At 32.7% G+C, this 20889-nt stretch overlaps 1 protein-coding gene across 4 annotated transcripts in view; it reads left to right on the forward strand.

The window, feature by feature from the left end:
• Nucleotides 1–684: 684 nt before the first annotated feature.
• Nucleotides 685–20889, forward strand: part of LOC118197159 (uncharacterized) — a 74190-nt gene continuing 53985 nt past the window's right edge. Inside the window, exon 1 of one of the 4 annotated variants that reach the window (XM_035368661.2) lies at nucleotides 685–820. In XM_035368661.2, coding sequence (XP_035224552.1) covers nucleotides 814–820 — 7 coding nt within the window. In that variant the 5' untranslated portion in view covers nucleotides 685–813. Of the gene's footprint in view, nucleotides 821–18652; nucleotides 18999–20889 lie in introns of those variants that run through there. The other 3 variants (XM_035368663.2, XM_085826804.1, XM_035368660.2) reach the window with 3 other exon arrangements.

Consider the following 20889-nt stretch of genomic DNA (forward strand, 5'->3'; position numbering starts at 1 on the left):
TACGCTGAATTTACATTGTATCAGCGTAACATAGGTAACGAAGACTATTTTCAGTATTTACAGAGAACACCCAAATGGTGGTCAAATTATTTCCAAATTCACTTGTATGAGACCTTTGATGCTGAGCAAGGCTGGGCGAAATTACGTATAAAAGGAGAAGTATGGAATCACGTGTTCGTGAATGATAATCTAGACAATATTCGTTTCTACGTTAATTGTTCTCCTCAATACCGAGAAGAGTTACGTTATTTTAAAAACTTGTATTTACCAGGCTATAAGGCAGGAATCCAGAAATTCTTACGTCGTAAACCTCGGGAATCGCCCAGTGCTCGGGAATCGCCCAGTGCTCGGGAATCGCCCAGTGCTCGGGAATCGCCCAGTGCTCGGGAATCGCCCAGTGCTCGGGAATCGCCCAGTGCTCGGGAATCGCCCAGTGCTCGGGAATCGCCCAGTGCTCGGGAATCGCCCAGTGCTCGGGAATCGCCCAGTGCTCGGGAATCGCCCAGTGCTCGGGAATCGCCCAGTGCTCGGGAATCGCCCAGTGCTCGGGAATCGCCCAGTGCTCGGGAATCGCCCAGTGCTCGGGAATCGCCCAGTGCTCGGGAATCTTCCAGTAGGGTTGAAATAACCGCGGAGGACTAGCTTTCGATGCAATATTCAGTGAACATGTTACACCAGTATCTATATAGTGCCACTGCGTTACTGTGGTTTGTAAGAGTCTCAAAAGTTGTCATCAATTAAAGTTTCAATATCTTGCGTGATGTGATATATCGGAGCCTCGAAAAAGAATTAGATATTTTTCAATGGATAATAATGCACAGTAAGTAATTTCCCGAGATATTGATGTAACATTTTCTGTATTAGAATTGTGATGGATTGAGAACTTTAGCAAATAAATGGATGTATTTTTACTATGTGTACTTTTTTAAGATAGTAAATGAAGTAAGTTCTTAAGAATGTTCAAGTCCTATTTAAATATTTATGTGTGTAAATTTTGAAGAATTCTCATCTTTTCTTAGTGCAGCAACCTTAGTTTTATTAAGGGTAAATATACTTATTCCTAATTTATTGCTTGTGTAATATTATTAATCTGGAAGAAACCGTAATAACTCTTTTGTAAAACTTTAGTTTTTAATACATCTAAATTTTATCAACTTCTTGCTTTTAATTAATCCATTGTAGACGTAACTCTATTTTACTCATATAAACGATTTACTATGCTCTTTATGGAAATCCTAGATAACTAAGTGCCTTAAATCTGTAAGCAGACTTACCTTGTATACCTATTACACTGGGTATGTGAAGTAACTGAAGTGTAAAACCATCTAAAATGAACGTATCGAAGGAAGGATGCCTTTGTGAATTTTCTGAAGTTTGTAAACGCATACTTTGTTCCGAATTATGTTACTGTATTTATTAATGGTCTTCATATTGTATTTTGTGTATAACCAAAGTATAAACCAGTTTTCCTTAAAGTCTGCCCTAAAGGCATCCTTCCATAGATAAATTATCTATCTGCTGTGTTAAAATAAACTCTATGGATCCACGAAGATATTTTTTCATATAAACTGAGAGCAATAGTTTTAATGTATTAAAGATTTAGTTCCAATTTCATTCACATTAATAATTTTCGAAATTTTTGTGTTGTGCTTTTTGTATCAAGTCCTACTTTAGTCTTGTATTTTGATTTTAAATGAGAGTGGAATCAAAATGGAAAAGAAATTGACTCATTTAAGGTTAAGCTGATTAAAAACGAAAATATTTTTGTATATCTGATATTGAGATTTTAATAAAATTTCTAATGTTTGTTGCATATATTTGTCTGTTTACCAGTTACTTATATATTCTACGAATCTAATTTATGGGAATTTTAAGAATTGTTTAGAAGTGAATATATTAAACATATTGGACACGTTAAAATGCTGAAGTCCTTGTAAGTACACATCCGTAGAGAACTGTTAGCGACTGTTTACTTCCCAGAACCTAATCGCGAAAGTTTACCTAGATTCTGTTAAAAGAAAGTCGAAAGTAGATTGTTAAGCATCTTAAAAATTCTTGAAGCATTGAAGCGAATAAAATAATTAGTTTACGGACTTTAATTAAAAATACGGCACTGGGTAGATTGCTAAAATAATGTATTTGTGGCCATGAAGAAGAGCACGGAATTCAATCTTATTTTTCTAAAGTGCTGTGAAACCAATTTAAATTTTAGTTTAATTTTCAAAAGACTATTTTAAATGGAATTCCGTTACATTTATCAATTTCGTAGACAGCTTTTACAATATCCATGGCTTAAAATGAATGCCTATCGAAAGTATGAATGTTAAACGCTTAACCTTGCGTCAGTCTAAATAAAAAAAAAAAGCCTGCAAAATTTTACTTTAACTCATTTCTAAAATGTTTATGTTTATTTATTGACTATCTAGGTGCAGTTGGGTACACAAGCCATTCTTTTAGATCATTTAACATAACTGTCTTGGATTTTATTAAAAAATATTCATTACATTTTTTGTATCGAGTTCACGTAAATTACGTTTGAAACAACACAAACTTAATTTACGCAACATTTTACGAAGAGGATTTTAATGTTTATTGAAGATTTCTTTTAAATGCATATAAATTAAATCAACGTTTTAAAACTATATATTCTTAAAGAAGCTTACTTGTAATTAATTGATTTTGCTCTTGATTTTTTAACGAACGTTTTAGTCCTGTATGTTCAGAAATGAACTGGTTTCATCATTATCTAAAAGCAGGTTTCTTACTCAAAAGTAGATTAAATAAATGAAATCCTTATAATTTCTAAATCTGAAAAATATTATACGCAGTCCTTTCACAATGATTACATTTAAAAGCCACCAACATGCTTGGCAAAGTAAATAAAATACGGATACTGAATATTTCCTCCTTTGTAAGATAATCATCCAGAACTATAAATTCTTTCACCGTTTTTATGTTTAATATTACAGTTTATACAGGTGTTTGTAAATTTAATCATTCTGTTCGGTGAATACTTGATATGAAGAGGATTGGATAAAATAGTCGGAAAGGAGAATTCAAACTATTTTATGACATGATGTTGCCGTTGTATAGTTTCATATTTTGGGAGAAATTTTATTTTTCTTGTTCAAAACTTATAATTAAATGAGGCAAAGGCAGGTCATTATCAAGTCGGAATGCAATTCTTGCTATACTTCCACATCCCCTAAAGTTAATTTTCCAAATTATAAGACTAATAATGGTAGCAGGAAAAACGTTTTGACTCGTGCTTATATTGATACTTGTTCTCAAAGATCTTTAATTTTAAATGCGAGATTTTGCACCGCAAAGTCTAACCTTTCGTATAAGATGGGTTACAGGTATATGGGATCAGCGTATCTCGGTCGTAGATTATTTATCGAGACAAAAACAGGCATTTGTGAACATTAAGTTTATAAAACCTGATTATTAAATATATTTGATTCATACAGGTATAATTTTGACACATTGAATCGGTTATTTTTAATAGTATAGTCTGTATAACAGTCTCATTTGCCAAGAAGCGTAACTCCAAAAATTTTAATGTAGAATTTATCTAACTGATTACTTGGAACGGCATCTAGAAATTCTCCTATGTTAAATGAATTTCGTTAAAAGAAAGTAAGGGCAACTTCTGATATTCCTAAGGCTTTCCTACAAAATGGCTTATTTCTGAGTGATAGGAACTTTTCCTTGGATTAGCACTAAAAGTATTTTATAGATTAGAGTTTAAATGTTTAAAATTTTGATGGTCATGAACGAGCTCAGCTGGCATTCCAATACGCACCACAGGGAAAGCAAACGAACCAGCTCTCATTGCAAATCTACACCTGAGAGACATAGAAGAAATAATTATTATCTTAATTAATCCTGATTATTCTCTTAATCGCCGAAGTGTTAATACTATATTTAGAAAACTACGAAAGCTAAACATCCCGAGTTCTAAATTTTTTATAAAAGAGAGAAGTAAAATAGTGGGAAAAGTATATTATATATTATGTCTTTTGATACGATTATTGATATAACAAGCAGTCCTTTTTCGTTTGGAGCAATAATTCAGTATTCGCAATCTATTTAAAAGAATGGTAAAAATTGAGAACACTTTTCTGAAGTTATCAAGCTAATCAACTGTCTTCATGTAGATAATTTTTTAAACAGAAGTGACGTACGAGTTGTAATATTGTAAGGCGGAAATTCGAATTAAGTGTGGGGATTTACATACGTTACAAGTTTGAAAAATACCGTTTTAAAAAAGGCGCCGAGAGGCTCATTTTGGCAACGGCCTATAAGATATTTTATCCTATAAGTGTCATGTTCTTTTCGTGTATTTTCAAGGTTTTGTTGCAGCTAACATGGAGAAAAATTAAGAAAGTAGAAAACTAGAATTAAGAAGTGGATCTTAAGATTAAATCTGTGAAATGGGTAAAAATACTGTCTTTTTTGGAAAACATTAGCTTTCCAAGATGTGTAAAATATAAATCAAATCTGTGATTATACATTTAATTGTGACCTTAGCCGAATAAAATATGCGACAGAAGTTTTCATTCGTTTCAGATCGAAAGAGCTAGTTAATTACTTCATGTGAACTCTAGACTTTCCTCTTCTAGTAAAAACTGAATAACTATAGTCAGATTCGAGTTGTTAGTAGCTACAATTGCTTCTTGTCTCGCTGCAGTAGCTCTAAAAGAATTTAAGGCTGAAAGAATATTTACTGGACTGATTAAACTCTTTTTTTTGTTTGAATAAGGAGGGAAGAAACACGAATGACATTCGCACAAAAATGAGCACAGGAAATGCGGCTTTTAACACGTATGAAAAGACTGGAGACATGGATCTCTCAATCCTGCAAATCTTCAGAGTAAAAAGTGTTCAGCGCACCAAACTTCCCAGTTTAAAATGGTGTAAAGTTCCAAACTGGCTTTTGAATCACCAGAAAATTGCTTAGGTGCACAGCCGACGAAGAAAGAATAGACAGAGAAGAATATATTGGTATTTAATTTTTTGGTATCTATTAAGGCTCGTTTTTCCAATCACATAAAGGTGGTGAAAGTTGTTTGCTGAATGCAACAGATTTTTCATTAACTGGTGAACTTGTTGTTGAACTTGATCCTTGCGGAAGAGGCTGCGATACGCTTAGTTGAGTTGGAATCGTTTCAGGGCACGGAAGATACGCGTTTGCACACTCTTAATCCATTTTATGGTTGAATTTTAAAAACCAAAATTGGCGTATTCCAAAGAAATGACACTTTAGAATTTAGAACACGTGTAATATTACCTGGTAAACATCCAATGATTAGAAATTTAATTATGGAAGAAAGCACTTTCAGGAATATATGTATTAAACACCTTCAAAAATTTAGGTAGCTAATGTAGCTGAAAAATTGTTACTCAAAATTGCATTTTTGCAAGACATTCTCTTATTCTTATTGTTCAGTTATTAGCACCATCGCCAATAGAGCGAGGAAATGGAGAAAAGGCATAGATTTCTTTCTTCATGTGTACCATTTATAGAGCAGTTCATTTAGCGTTAGTTTTGTTGACAGAAATATTTTTTAAAGTTTTTATATCTCAAAACATTAATCCGACAATTACGTATCTGATAATGGGCAGATTTTTTGGAGTTTATAATGTATTCAAATTAATGGATTTTGAAAAGTTTAATAGACGGGTAACTGATGAGAGTATAACTTGGAAGTTCTTCCCTTTCCCCCTGCTGCTAAATGGTAGATTGATTGATTGAAGAGAATGTCTTATTAAAATAAGGCAGCAAGCCCTGAAGAAAGTTCTTCAGCAAACCTGTTGGTAATGTGAGAAAATGTGCACAGTATTGTGCGATTGCGAAGCTGGTTCAAATGACCGACCTTTTACAGTAATTCTTTCAAAACCCGATTTCAAGACTTTTATGAAAGAGACCCCTACTAATTTTATGAAAGAGATTAAAAACACCAATCTACCACATAATTTACAGCGAAAGCATTAAAATAGTTAAAGTGTATGGTAGACTTATAAGAGATTTTGTTGAGTGTAATTAAGAATCGTAGGGATTTCGCTCAAACAAAATAAGAAAATAATTGTTAAATTGGTGATATTGTTTTAATCGATAGCAACGATAAGTAGACTTTTTTTGGCCTTTTCATCATGTAACAGAATTACGTTCAGCTACTAGTTGTATTAATAGCTTTGCAAAGGTATAGATTCAGAATGAAGTTCTGAGAGCAGTTTCAGTCTTTATCCTTTGCCAGATTACAGAAAACCATTCCGCCATCAAACTGAGACAAGGCAAGAGGACTTATTTCAAAATTCTAAAGTAACTGGTGCAGTGTACATCAGTTGAGAGATAGGACAGTAACTTGATCTGGTAAGACAGTAATTCCACCAGGCAGATTAGCGTATTAGAGTAGGCAACGTTGTTTTGTCCTTTCATGTTGTACCGGTAGTTGGTTATTTGTTATGTAAGTTAACCTTTTTAAAATTAACTTAAATGACAGGATTACATGGTTATTTCAAAGACTCTAGTTTGATAAAGCATTTCATCATGAACTTAAATGACAGGATATCAAATATTGGTCGAAGATTTGGCGGATTTTGGATTCTCATTAATAAGGGGCAGACACCACTGGTACAAGAGTTTGTGTTTCCAGCTATGGCACCGTGGAGCAGGAAAGATTTAGGTTTATTTAATTATGCAAAGCACACGAGGGCTATCTGCCTAAGCGGAAGGATACCTTCGTGGAGGACTTACTGTGAGTAACTAGCTCATATATACGTTACACAAGGGTTTGTGTATTTATTTATGGCAAAGCACACTAGGGCTATCTGGCTAAGGGGAGGGATGCCTTCGTGGAGTACTTTCTAAGGGAAACTGGCTCGTATACACGTTACACATGGGGCCAGCCCGTTCGCGGGTTTCGAACCTCGGACCGAACTACCAGTGTTCAGCGACTTTACCGCTCGGCCGCTGATGGGCCCCGTTACACTAGGGGAAAATTAGGAAAACGATTATGCAGCCAGCCCGTTTTCTAGAATTCGAACCCAGGACCGAAATATCAGTGTTCAGCTACTTTACTACTTGACCGCTGGTGGGCCTAGAACAGGAACGGATCGTAAGCAAGTAGTAACTCGTGCAGGGCTAGACAGACAGAATGCTGTCTAGAAGCTTGAGTACTAAGTGATGTCAATTATGTTTTTAAAATTCTGTTTAGCCTCTGGGAAATAAACTGTGTTTAACTAAAATGGCTATGTTTTCTGTAGATCTAAGCCAGTAAGATAATTTCAAACTTGACATTCAAATGACATTTGAGAAGCAGGATGAGATAACAGCTATTGGATAACTAAGTTTAAATCTCAAGTTTCCAACACTTGAGATTTTAATGGGTTTCTTATATGTATCACAAATATGAGTCAATTTCCTTTAGAAAGTCCTCAAGAAAGGCATCCATTACCTTAGGCAAATAATTCTAATGTGTTTCAGGCTAATTGATTAAACAACAAACAGTGGAAATTTATCATTTCAAAGACAAGATAAAATATTGCTTTCACTTAAGATGAAAGCTTTAAAAGATTTTTCGTATGACTAGCCAGATTTTACTGAATAATGGACTGACATCTATGAATAGTCAAAGGTAGATAATTATATACATATATATGTTGGAAACAGTGTTTGAAAGGAAGATTTTTTTGCCATTATGATTTACAAAATTTGGAATCTGTTCTTACCACAAAATAAAATTCTTGTATTCTGTGCCTTTACCGGGTAGATGGCAGGTTAAAAAACAGTAAAATTCATAAGGTTTAAAAAGAATTAAGGTACATTTTTTAAAATTGTGAATGTTGCGCAAACATCTGTCTCGATGAAAAGTTAAAACGCGCATTTATAGTTAACGAAAAATTTTGTTTTCTTTTAAATGTGTACGAATTACAGAAATTTTCTGTAATAGAAAAATCTGAAAATGCATTTTATTATTAAATTACGTGATAATTATCGAGGTACAAAATTGATAGATCCAGGTAAGTGGTCTTCAGTCTGTGTTTTGCAGAACCTTGAGCTTCCATGCATTTCCGCTACCTGTTCTGCAAATTCAAATCAAATTTTAAAAGAATTTTCACTAACTCGTTAATCTCAAAACTGCGTACAGTAATCCCCGTTGATAAGAACTCGCTTAAGCCGAACACTCGGTTAATATGAACAAAATTTCGGTTCCGTCAGCAATGCACTCTAGCTTATAGGAAGGTTTATAGATTAACACGAATTACGAACTGCTTTTTAGTGAGCTCCGTCATTAGATATTTTTTCATTTAACACGAACTTTCAGAGGATTTTCGCATTTTTTCCAATGTTCTTTCTCCGTTAGGCCTGCGTTCAGAAATGTTTCATCCCGTTTAATTGAAAACCTCACATAATACACTGTATTCTTTGAAAATAGCCAGCAGGAGACACATTGCTCGACAATCGCGATGGCAAGCTGCTTCTACAAGAAGATGCGAACTCTGGTATTTAGTTTTGAGAAGTTTGTTAGTGCAGATGACGATGTCGCCGTATTTGCTCCAGTGGGAACTGATGCACAATTAGTTGCAAGTGCAAGAAGTACAGTCAGGTAAAAGTGAGAAGGGCAATATCCTACCTTCCACCAGCTAGGAAATCTTGCACTCAATGGACACTTTAGAACATTTTGCTGCAACGTCAGAACTAACCGCTAGTTTTACGGAAACCATGAGTACAGTTGACCGTAAAGTTATCAGGCAGTTTTGTTCCCATTTGCGGTAGCGCAATAACAAGAATTTTTCACCAGGAAATGATTTGTGAGTACATTTTTTTCAAGTTAAGCACAGTATTTAATATAGCACTATAGTGTTTTCTATGACGACATACATGATATGCTGTAGTACGTATGTACACTGCGAAAAAAATAATAGGACAGTTCTATATCTTTCGCTCTACTGGGCTGATTGACGAAATTCAAGTTGCGCTTTTCATGTCACGAAAGCGCGACTTAGAATTCGATTTATATTATTATAGACTTAGAATTTGGTTTATAGTATTGTTCTAATGTAGGTATTTTGACCCAAAATCGGACTTCTTCTGAAATGACATGGCAATTTTTTTTCCATATTTTGATTCTACGATTCAAATTATGCCAAACTGCCAAGTTTTGTAAAAACTGCGAGCGCAAGTTTTTAAAAAATTAGATCTCAAAATTTTAGCTTCTCAATGTTAACTTTATTTGATATATATTTGTTAATATCTCTTTTTTTATTATTTGATTCTTCCTTTCACATTTCGAAATTTAGGTTCATTCCAAATAAAATTCGCCCATTTTTATGATTTATTTAAAAATAATTAAAAAAATAAATTTCGAAAAATAAATTTGAATTATAACTATAAAATTTTTAAAATCAGTATTTCTAGGCACACCTGCAAAAAATTAGTTTTTTATTCAAAATTTTCTAAGATATACATGAATTTACATATCGGCGCGTTTCGAAGTTTGGCGTATTTATTATTAAGCGATAATAACGCCAAATGTAGTTTACGCACTTTGTTAAAATTATTTGAAAGTATGAACGATGACATTTTCCCCCTCGTCTACAATGAAAAAAAAAAAAAAAAAAAAAAAATAAATAAAAGGGGAAAATAGGTTGCTATAAATTGAGAAGTTCGCCAATTGAATTATTCTTGGCTCAAACTTAAGAAAATGCCCCAAAATAAATTTTTTAATTTCTCCGTAAATTTTGCATTAAATTTTACAAAATTTAACATTTAGACATAATTAGAGTCGCAGAATAGAAATCTGAAAAAGAAAATGGCATGTCATTTCAGGAAAAGTCCGATTTTATGTCGAAATACCAATATTAAACCAATTGCTATATATATAAATCTAACATATATCCTAAGTGGCGCTTTCGAGACATGAAAAACGCAAGTTGAATTTCGTCAATCAGCCCAGTAGAACGGCAGATACAGAATTGTCCAATTTTTTTTAGTCCAAAGGGGCTTTGTCCCTGAAGGGCTATTGTTTTCATTTTGCTATTTTGCGTCTATTCACTACAAACGGCGAATCACTTTTTAAACTTTTTTTTTAAAATCACTTTTTCAAAACTCAAAGTATTATCGCCTCGTGAATTAATTAAAGAATTTAAATAATGAAAAATCTGCATAAATGTATGTATATTTCTCGCATTGTGATAAAACAACGGTACATAAAGCCATCGAATTTTGAAGGACGTAATCCTCCTACAAATGTGGGCATGTGGAAGACCAAATTTGTAATCTGGAATTGGTGTTTTATTATCGATTTCCTATTTTGTAAAACTTTAACGAATTTTTGATTAACAAACTCAAGGATTTCAAAGCGAGCAAATGCAACGTTGTACAGGAAAAACATTTTTATCTCCAGCGCGTGAGTCTCTGTATTGGAAATTCTAAAGGATATGCTTAATTTTGCTGTTGAACTGAATTTTATGGTTTACATGCGAAGAACGTGATATTTAATAAATAAATGAAACGCACAAAATGTTAAAAAAACGCCCCTTTGGACGTAATTTAAAATCTTGAAACATTTCCGATTTTCATATATATATATATATTTGCGCAGTGTACCTGTGCACTATAAATGATTAAATGTGTTGAAGAAACTATTCCAAAAATAAAATACAAATTCTCAGTTAGCATGAAAAATTTTTTAACACGAGCTTTTGATTTTTCGGTCCCTTGGGATTTGTGTTTAACGAGGGGTTATTGCATTTAAAAATAAAGTCCTTTGATCTTTGTTATTGTTACCTATAAATAGCTCGAAGATTTGTCTTTATGGATAAAAATATAACGTAGTAATACGTAATTACATATAATATAGATTTCCTTATAAAATGCACCTTACCAATGTTAAATTTAAGACAGGCTGAATACTGGGAGTTTGACCGGGGTTCCATCCTAGGCAAAAAGGCTGATTACATGGTTGGTTTTCGTGATTTTCTCCATATGTAACATGAATACAGGTATAAGCCAAATTGCCTTAGAAAATTCTAACCTAATCCAATCTTATAAAATGAAATCATCATGAATATATTTTCAATGTTTTCTTAACGTTTACTCTTCTGAGGATTGAGACTTATAGTTCGGTTTTCCTTGAGATGGAAAAGTTCAAAAGTCGCTGCATTCCACTAGTGGTTGAGTAGACAAGACAGCTGAACACTGGTAGTTCGACTCAAGTTTGAAGCATTATAAATGAGTATTTTTGCGACTTTTGTCATAAATAAAAGGTTTCTCCCAGGAAATCTTCCAAGAAGGCATCCTTTCTCTTAAACAGTTGCGCGTTTTTACATTCAGCGAGATAAATAAAGCAAATTAATCAAGAAAATACGACAGGAAAGTAAATTTCAGAAAATATCCTTCGTGTATTTGTTTAAGCATTTTATATGTGTAAAAATTCATTATTTTGTCATGGCCATTCATTATGGGAGTCGTGAACTCATCATGGCCAAAAGTTAGTAACTGGCCCTTTATCTATGGCAGTACGAGTTTTATCCAGTTCCGTCTTAACGTTAACAAACTCCGCCTTTTAGGGGAATGGATCCGAGAGTCTCTTACACTTATTCTCTCATCAGCCTGTCAAGAGGACTCTTGGTTCGAAAAGTCTTTTAAGTGTCCCCATGCTGCAACGACGCTGTACATTTACAAAAGTTTATGTCTTCTCCGGAACTGTAACTAACTTGAATTTACCTGAACTTGGTAAAGACTATGGTAGACGCTTCCCAAGCCCCATGCCAAAAGAGCGGCAATACTTACACATTGGAATGATCGAACACTGACGATGCGAAATTATCGGCGATTCTCGACTGCCACCCATTCTTATTCACGTCTTCCAAAGACCACTTCGCATGGAACTCTGCTTTTCACGTTAGCCTCGCCAACGATACGGTCTTCTTCCCTTTTGGTGGGCAGTTTGTTTTTTATTTTCCTGGTTTTCCCCATTTTCCTAGTTTTTGCCCAACATTATACCATTTTTTCTTTGAAAGTTTTTCACGACGGCAATCTTCTCTTTAGGTAGATGGCTTTGGTGTACTTTACCATAATCAATTGAACAAACACATAAACATAGATCAGAAATAACGGTGCAGAAAATCGGAAAGAATTTGAGGTAATTGTAATTTATTAAGATTATAGAGACTTAATTTTACAATATTTCGTAATTTATCACTTCGAGGGCTATTTAAACTGAATGCTCGTGAAATTCACATCGCTGAACAGGAAATATTTCCGGTCCTTGCTGTAACATGATTTAAAAAAAAAAAGTTTAATTCAGGGAAATGACAGAAAAATTTAATATATTTTGTGATATAAGGCTTTTTAATTCGTCTCAATATTTAGACGAATTGTTATTAACCTCAATTGCAGTACAAAATGCTGCTACTGTAAATAATCTTATGATCGGAAATTATTATATATGCATACTGAGGACAAATAGAGTAGATCTGGGAGCATAAGTTCCATTCTTTACGATCACCTTGGTTTTAAAAAATTATTTTCGAGATAGATGTCGTTTCTTCTCCACGACTCTTCCCACGAGAAAAAAGATCCGATGTCCTGGAGCAAATTTTTATTAAAAAGTGAAATTATGGCAAACGTCGAAACGTCGTTATGCTGAAGAAAGGGTAATATGAATGATTGAACCATTACTGAAGGATTAATCGACGGTTAGTTAGTAAAATATTTCTAATGGGAACAATAAATAAATAAATAAACAACGCACCTTTAAAACAATATTCGCATTTTTTTAAATGACTAGTTTTTATTTGTGAATCTGAAGTCATAAAGTACACTTACTCCCAGTGTTTGAAAATGACCCGAAATGAGGCGCATAATCTGGTCTTTGAGGACTGCAATTACTTCATAACAATGCACTCAAGCCCAAGCTATAAAATCTGCGGAATTTCAGCAATAAAATAGTATAGTATTCGTTTGACTTAAATAAGAAGATTTTGCATTGTTGCAGTTTTTATCCCCCGATGAAGTTTTAGCAGCTTTTGAGCAGAAATTTCAGTGTTTTGATTGCCCTTGAAATAGTTTCCATGTATGGTCTAAACAATTTTATTGAAACTTCGGAAAGATATAATAATTGTTCAGTTTTACTTATTTTTCATTAGTGAGTATTTTGCAACGTTTTAAATTCTTTTTGTATTATACAAAGAGAATTCTACTTATGCAGAGGATAAGGATAGCGCAGGAGATTAAGTGCTTAAATGTCCTGTAACTAGTGAATATCACCTGCAGAGTAGAGAAATTACTTCACTAAGTTTATTAGCTCAAAGGGTTTATTAGCGAAAACGGCTTTTAATTTTGTTTTGGCATTTTGCGTTGATTCACTATAAACGGTGAATCACTTTTTTAATTGTTGGCCATCAAATATTAGAGGTATTTAAAGAAATTAGATAATGAAGAATCTGCATACATATATGTATGTTTTCTCGCATTGTGATAAAACAACGGGTACCTACAGCCATCAAATTTTAAATAACGTACGTCTCCACCCGAATTTGGAACTTGTTTTCTTAACTATTTCATATTTTGTATAGCATTTATGAGTTTTTGATTAAGAAACTCGAAGATTTCAAAGCGAGCAATGGCAACACTGTAAAAAAAAATCGCGCGAGACTGTGCATCGGAAATTCTAAAGATATGCTCTTTGAAATATTTTCCGATATTGCTGTTGAAGTGAATTTTATGGGTTAAGTGCGAAGAAATAGATATTGAATAAATAAAGGTCACACATAAGACGTTAAATAAACGCCCCTTTGGGCGTAATATAAAATCTGAAAGCTTTCAGATTTTTTTCTTATTAATCTCAAGACCCACCAGCGGCAAAGAAGTAAAGTCGCTGAACACTGGTAGTTCGGTCCGGGGTTCGAATTTTGCTGAACGGCAGGCTGCATGGGCATTTCTGAAGTTTTCTCCATGTTTAATGTGTTTAGGATCCAGTTTCCCTTAGGAGGTCCTCTACGAAGGCATTCCTCCCCTTAAGCAAATAGCCGTCGAGTGTTTCGCCGTTATCAAACAAACCAAACCAAGCCGTTTTATCTCAAGAAAAATAGTTTAGAAAGTGGTGAGGTTCAAAGGTTTGCAAAAATAGTTAAAAAAAGCTAACTTTACTTTACACACCTTTTGTATTTTTAAAGATTACTACACATTAAAGTTAGAATTTTATTTTACAGGTAAATGCTATTTTTGAATAAATAAATAAATAAATAATTGTTTAAAGATGCTCACTTTTCCACCATATTAAATGTTTCTTTTAAGTATCTACCGTAATCTCAAAAATAGAGTCACTTTATTTGAAACCAGTCATTGTTTGAATGATTTCTTAAACACAACATAATTGATAATGATTGTTAGGATTACTTAAAAATTATTCAATATGACTGAAAGATTCAGTTATTAAAATTAAAAACATTTGATGTTTCCACATTATCTTAGGTGATTTCGATATTTGCTCCATTTGTTGCGTGGCAGATTCGAAATTGTAATCGAACATGTCAAGTTCGCTGAATTGATGTAGGATGTTGAAGTTACGTATAAGGTGCTTGCTATGATCATTCACCATAAATAATAGGTAATACGAATCTTTTACGCATTTTCTAATTGTAATGTTCTTGGTATATTTTTTCAAGAAATGCATGGGAAATGTACAGGAACCTATTAAAGGTTCTGTAGGCGAATTGAGCTTTCGGCAGGTCAATTGATTGGTCTTTCTTCCTCATTCATGGTTCTCTCATTCACACATTCATTTACTCTTCCTCACTCATGCTTGGAAACTCATTCACGTCTTTTACTAGCATAATAGTAAAGCTTATATGTTTTCTCCGCATTTCATCACTTGTATAATTTCAGTGAGTTTGATAATTTTGGAGTCCTATATGTTCATTGATTAGAAATGTACTTTTTTACTCTAGAAAGCTTAAAAATAAAAGTATTTAAAGTAAATTCCATAAAAATTCTTTGCAATTCACTTATTATATATGCTGTTAAAGCGCGTCAGCAAATATACATATATTTTAAATTAGAAATACGCACGGTCTCATTTGAAACTTAAATCGTGCTTTTAGAGGGCATTCCTACATTATTCTTTCGCAATTTGCTTTACTTTTCTAAGAATTTAAATTCCACAAACATGTAAAGTGACATCTACAAAAATTTTTATTCAGAACTTAAGTGAGATTATACACATGACGCAACTTTTCAGTTATTTACAAGGCGTCTTCAGTTTCCTCTTTCCATTATGGCGAAATTTTTTACGAGAATTTTGATTCTTGCGCTTAAAGCTGCAAATCACTTTCATTAAAAAAAAAGAAAAAGAATAGAGATTTTTTGTGTCATTCTGCATGGCTGTGAATAACTTGTTTCAGATACACTTTTACTTTCTTAGAATTTGAAATTTAAGGTCTGCTTCACATTTAAACAAATCCGAAATGTTTCACGATTTTTAACTTTGTTTGCTGAATGAAAGGTAAGTGGCGATACGTTCTTCCTGACTTCATAAAAGCTTTGTTCCAAAATTATCTGCTTTGTTATCAATTTCTGTTTCTTTTTACTGGTTTAAATTCATGCTCTTTGTTTAAATTCAAGTGAGAAGTGTTTTTAATGGAGTGATATTTAGAAATCTGGCGCTGCAAAACTTGGAAGATAAATTTAAAATTGAGCTATATCCAACATAGCTAACTAGTTAGAAAAGCTTATATATTAGAAACTGAACAGTAATCTCTATGTCATTGTTTTTTAAATGTCCTTGAAGTTAAATATTGAAAATTTACAAAAAAATTTAAAGAATTCGAATTTTTCCTCCCTTCTTTTATTTGAAATTATATTTTACTTACTACAATATTCATCATACCTTCTCCCAGACGGGAAAGTAATTAGTGACTCAGGAAAGTAATTATTGTCGTACTGAAGGGCGCGGGTTCTAATCCCAAGGAATGCATGGCTAAACCGTCTGTCATTTCATAGAAGGTAACGGAGGCCCTCCTATTAGGTGACTCCATAATAAAATGACTACAGCTACCGGTCCTATAGTATTCGTCGCCTATAATGGCTAGTGCCCGCCACTGGATGCTAATTTTTGACCTACTTTATTATTCTAAATTACCGTGGCACTATTATTTATTACTTTAATTACATATACTTCGTTTGTAAATACTTAAAACATTTCGACTATTAGTTCTAGGAATTACCCAAAATTTGAAGAAGTACAGTTAAAAGAGTATAAAATATTGGTAGCCCATTATTCATTTAATTAATTTAGTTATTTTTAAAAACTTTGAAGTCGCATTAGATGTTTTTCTAGATTGAACAATAATATATAATCTATCCATTTTTATTTATTTTAATTACATTACCATGAAAAAAAAAACGTGTCTTTTCACATTTCTTCAAATTTTTCTATTTTTTATTTCATTCTATGTGTTGTTAGTTATACTTTACCTACACAATTTGGTCAATTTGCTTTAGATGCGAAAAAGTCACTATGTTAAACATTTTCAAAATTTGCTATTTTCACCTTTTATTTATTAACAAAACACGTATATTTACTTAAGAAATACCCTCCATGTAGCTCTAAGTATTTTCTTATTTGCGTACCATATAAAATGATGCGTTATGCACTGAAGGATGATACTATAAAACAATGTAATCATGCACTTATGAGTTCGAATTTTGAGGTTTAACATAATTAGCTAACTGTTTGCACCTGTTTGGCTTTTCTTCGCTCTGAAGAATTTTTCATTTTCTCATGAAGTCTTCAGTAACACAGAGAAAAGGCAAAATTTAGCAAAAAAAATTATTAAAATTTACGCCTTGCAGTATAATCATAGATTAACAAATATTAAACAGCGCTATTTGCGGAATTTCAGAGACTCAAGTATTTGAAGCAAAACCACAAAGTGAAATTTTCACTATAAACTCTGCTCATGGAATGGCGTCCTGAAATTTAACTCACGCACGAAGGAATGCAATAATTTCTTACATAGTAAGAAAGAAACAATGTTAAATTTTCCTTAATCTAACCTGCAGTAATTAAACGAATCAAACATTTTATAGCAAACACTTAGTAAATTTGTAGCACTTGTAGGGCAAAGCTTTTGAAAAAGATAATTACTGATCTTGTTTATTTGAGCTTTGTTAATGGAATACGGCTTAAACGAGAAAAATAACCAATCGCTCAGCAATAAATGCCTCTAGCAGACATATAATGACAGTATTAAAATAATAAATTTGAAAGTTTATATAGTATTTCTCTCGTCGTCTTAGCGTGCCTTCGTGGTAAAGTGGTCTGCATGCTGGACGCTTATTCCAGAGGTCCGTGTTTCAATTCCCGGCGAAGGCGTTGCCCATTTTCCTCTTCTACTGCTTCCAAAATACCTAATTTTTCTACAAACTTTTAAGTGAAATTATCTGCGTTCTTTTTTCACTGCTTATTGAATGAAGTAATATAGTAGTTTTTCTAAAATGTTTAGAAGTCAGGATCATTTTGTAATTAAACTGTTGACTAAAGAACATCTTAATACCAAAGAAATGAAACAGCGCTTAGATCATGTCCAGCAAATAGTTCACATTTGCTCGGTGATTCTGCACTGAAGAAATGGATAACAATGCCGCATGAACTAAGAACCGGTAGAAGACGATTCTTGTGAAAGTATTATTATGGCATCCGTATTAGAAAGCATTGCTTGCGTTCAGAAGGACATATTTAATGATAAAAGATTAAAACTCGAGAAGAATACAAACAAATAAAACATAAGCTTAATAAACTTGCCCCCCTAAACGTTTGTTCAAAAAGGGTTGGGAATCCCAGCTCTAACCCCCCCTGGCTCATACTAGCTCATAAAGACCTAATGTAATTTCAGTAAATGTCAATGACAGTAAAATCTCTTATTTGTTTAGACTGGCTTGAAAACAATTATTTAATAATGTGGAAATTTATAAGAAATGATAACTGTTGATGAATTCAAAATTCCGTAGAGAATTTTAAATTATAAATATGGCTTACCTTTTAAAGTTCGAAATTTGCTATGAGTATTTACTGCATAAAACTTCGATCTTTGAATAAAATATACACACATTTTCAAAAAACTTGAAACGAGATTTTTTTGACAGAAACAAATTTTGATAATTTTCTAGGCTGACACGTTTCCGACTCAAGGTCTATACTGCTTTGAAACTGTAATAGATCAGCTATTTTATAATCCGGATATTTATCAGCGATCAAGATTTAATGATAGTTTTGTTTCTAAAGATTGTTTTGAAAAAAGATTCTTCGTTATGGCAGGATCTTTAAGTAAACAAATGGCTTGTAGTCAAATTCACTTCTGATCAAGCGCGTCTTGTATTCTAAGCTCAGATAACGCACAGCATTTAGAAAGCCATCGATAAGGTTTTCCGCTTTCTGCCCATTCAATGATGCAATACTAGCCTGACATTTAATTTCGGCGAAGCATACAAAGATCATAAAAACATTTTCAGTGTCCTCTTGTATTCTTTCACCTGCTATTCAACACCCACAACCCAACGCAACATCTTGTCACGTCACAGTTGATGCATAGAGACGTTACGTTTAAACAAATAAATATACACACATCCATAACGAATACGAAAACGAAGTCTGTAAGACCGATCACATCTGCAGAAAAATAAACGAATTTGTGGCTGCTCTGCTTTATCTCGGTGTGTGGGAAGATAGTGAGTGAACTTAACCGACGTAAACGAAGGTCTCATTATTAAAACTGATGTGTGCCGCTGCATGATGAAATGTAATATGGGAATTATTTTTCTGTAGTTCCAACTGCAGTGGAAGTTTAAAAATTTAAGAAGATGCGTACGGGCTTATGGACAATGAAGAAAGAAGCTGCAATCTTTATTATTTTGATTTCATTTTTTATCGTGCCGTGCATTTTAGGAAGCTTTGAAGACGAGGATCCGATACTTAAGATTATGTGCTGTAAGTAAATGTTTCTTTACTGCTGTTTTTATTGTTTTGTACTTTTAAAACTTTTCTGTTGATTCACGTAATCGAAATCATTAAAACATGCACTCCGTTACTCATTCTATACACATACTTACAAAAAATAAATGAACACATACTTTCATGGATATATGGATTTTATGGAATCACTATATTATTTTGTTTCTTAAATATGAGTTCTTAAACCTGTTTCTTAAATATGAGAAAATATAATCAGTAAACTACTTTTTAACATAATAATAATATATGATAAATATGAATATATGAAATAATAATATATATTGTATAAAATATTATATAATATAATATTTCAGCAATTGAAACTTTCTGAAATAAAATAATAGTAAAACTTTATGCTATAAGAAATATAATGCGATTACATACGTTTATTAATATAACAGTAATTCATTATACTGAGTGAGTATTCTGATATGAATAGCTTGGAAAATTTATTATATTTAAATTATTATAAATTTATTATTTAAATTTATTATATTTTCCCTTATAAAATGTAAGTAATTCTTAATTATTACTGTATGTTTTTTATCATTTTATTATGAAGAAATAATTTTTAAAAATATAGAATTTTCTTATTTCTTGTTTTCAGATTGTAGGTCGGGTAAAAATATGAGGGGAACGGAGATACTAAACAACCCCTTCCCGTTACGTACGCACAGAATTATCACAGTTAACAAAAAAATCTTAACAAACCAAAAGGATTTGTTCAGATTTTTCACGCTCTTGCTAAACTCTCAGTCTATCAGTCTTTTTTACAAAATACGAATTGCAAGATATACATACAAAAATGGATTTATAATCCATGGATTTATAATAATGGTTTTAAAATGGATTCAAAAGGGATTTTTTCGTGATGTACGTACGTACCTTCCCTTTTTATTGCAATCTCCCCCCGGAAGTACCAAATGTATAGTATACATATATACCCGCACCCTTACCCGGTTTAAAGTTCTTACCAGGCCTTTATTTTCGCAATCGTTGGTCATACTCATATACTTCCAATTAAGTTTAAATGATGAAAATATTCATGTTTTAAATGACAAAAATATTCATGTTTGGGTGATGTCAAACTAAAACAAAATTCGGCAAATAACGAAATCTAGCTTTTAATGCGGTCTTCCTCTTCCTATAGTTATATCTGGTAAAGTTTTATACTCCCTATGAAAAAATAAAATTATAAGAAATTACACTCCCGTACGATAAAAACTGGCCAGGATATTTTCTTTCAAAAGTTTCAGTTTTTGATGTCATTTTAACTTGCCTTGAGGATCGCTTAATTAAGTTAGAATAATTTGAGAAAATAAGTTTAAATAAAGTGCAGCAAAAAAACTGTATAACTTATAAACTGTATAACGTACAAGGAAGTCATGTGGTGTCCACATTAAATTTTTTATGACTGTGTTTCAATTGAAAAAACGCACCACACATACACAGAATAATGGTTTCGTTTTTCCTAAAGTGTCAATCGCACTCCTCGCAGTCGAATGTGAATAATTTTTAGTCGGTCGCGAAAACACTTTTTTAGAATCATATATCGTATTTAAGTAAAACTGGGAACTAATTCGTAATTATAAACTATTCATTAACATTTATATATGTTTATTTACAATTATTTCATTATTACAGAAGATTCCCTTTGCCCCGTATTCTTTTTAGAGCAATTACAACCACATGGGTCGCCAGACTGAAAAGCTTGAAAACACCCCATTAGAAATTATGCGTTCATATACACTCCTATGTAGGTCTACTTATTTATTTATGTCTCTAAGCATACCATTATGTGAAATAAATTATCTAATTAATATAGGAAAATGATTGAGAAAAGACCATGAACATACCAATGTTAATT

Source organism: Stegodyphus dumicola, chromosome 1 (genome assembly GCF_044657685.1).
Source record: "Stegodyphus dumicola isolate Sdum_Otavi_A_Nest chromosome 1, ASM4465768v1".
Taxonomy (NCBI): Eukaryota; Metazoa; Arthropoda; class Arachnida; order Araneae; family Eresidae; genus Stegodyphus; species Stegodyphus dumicola.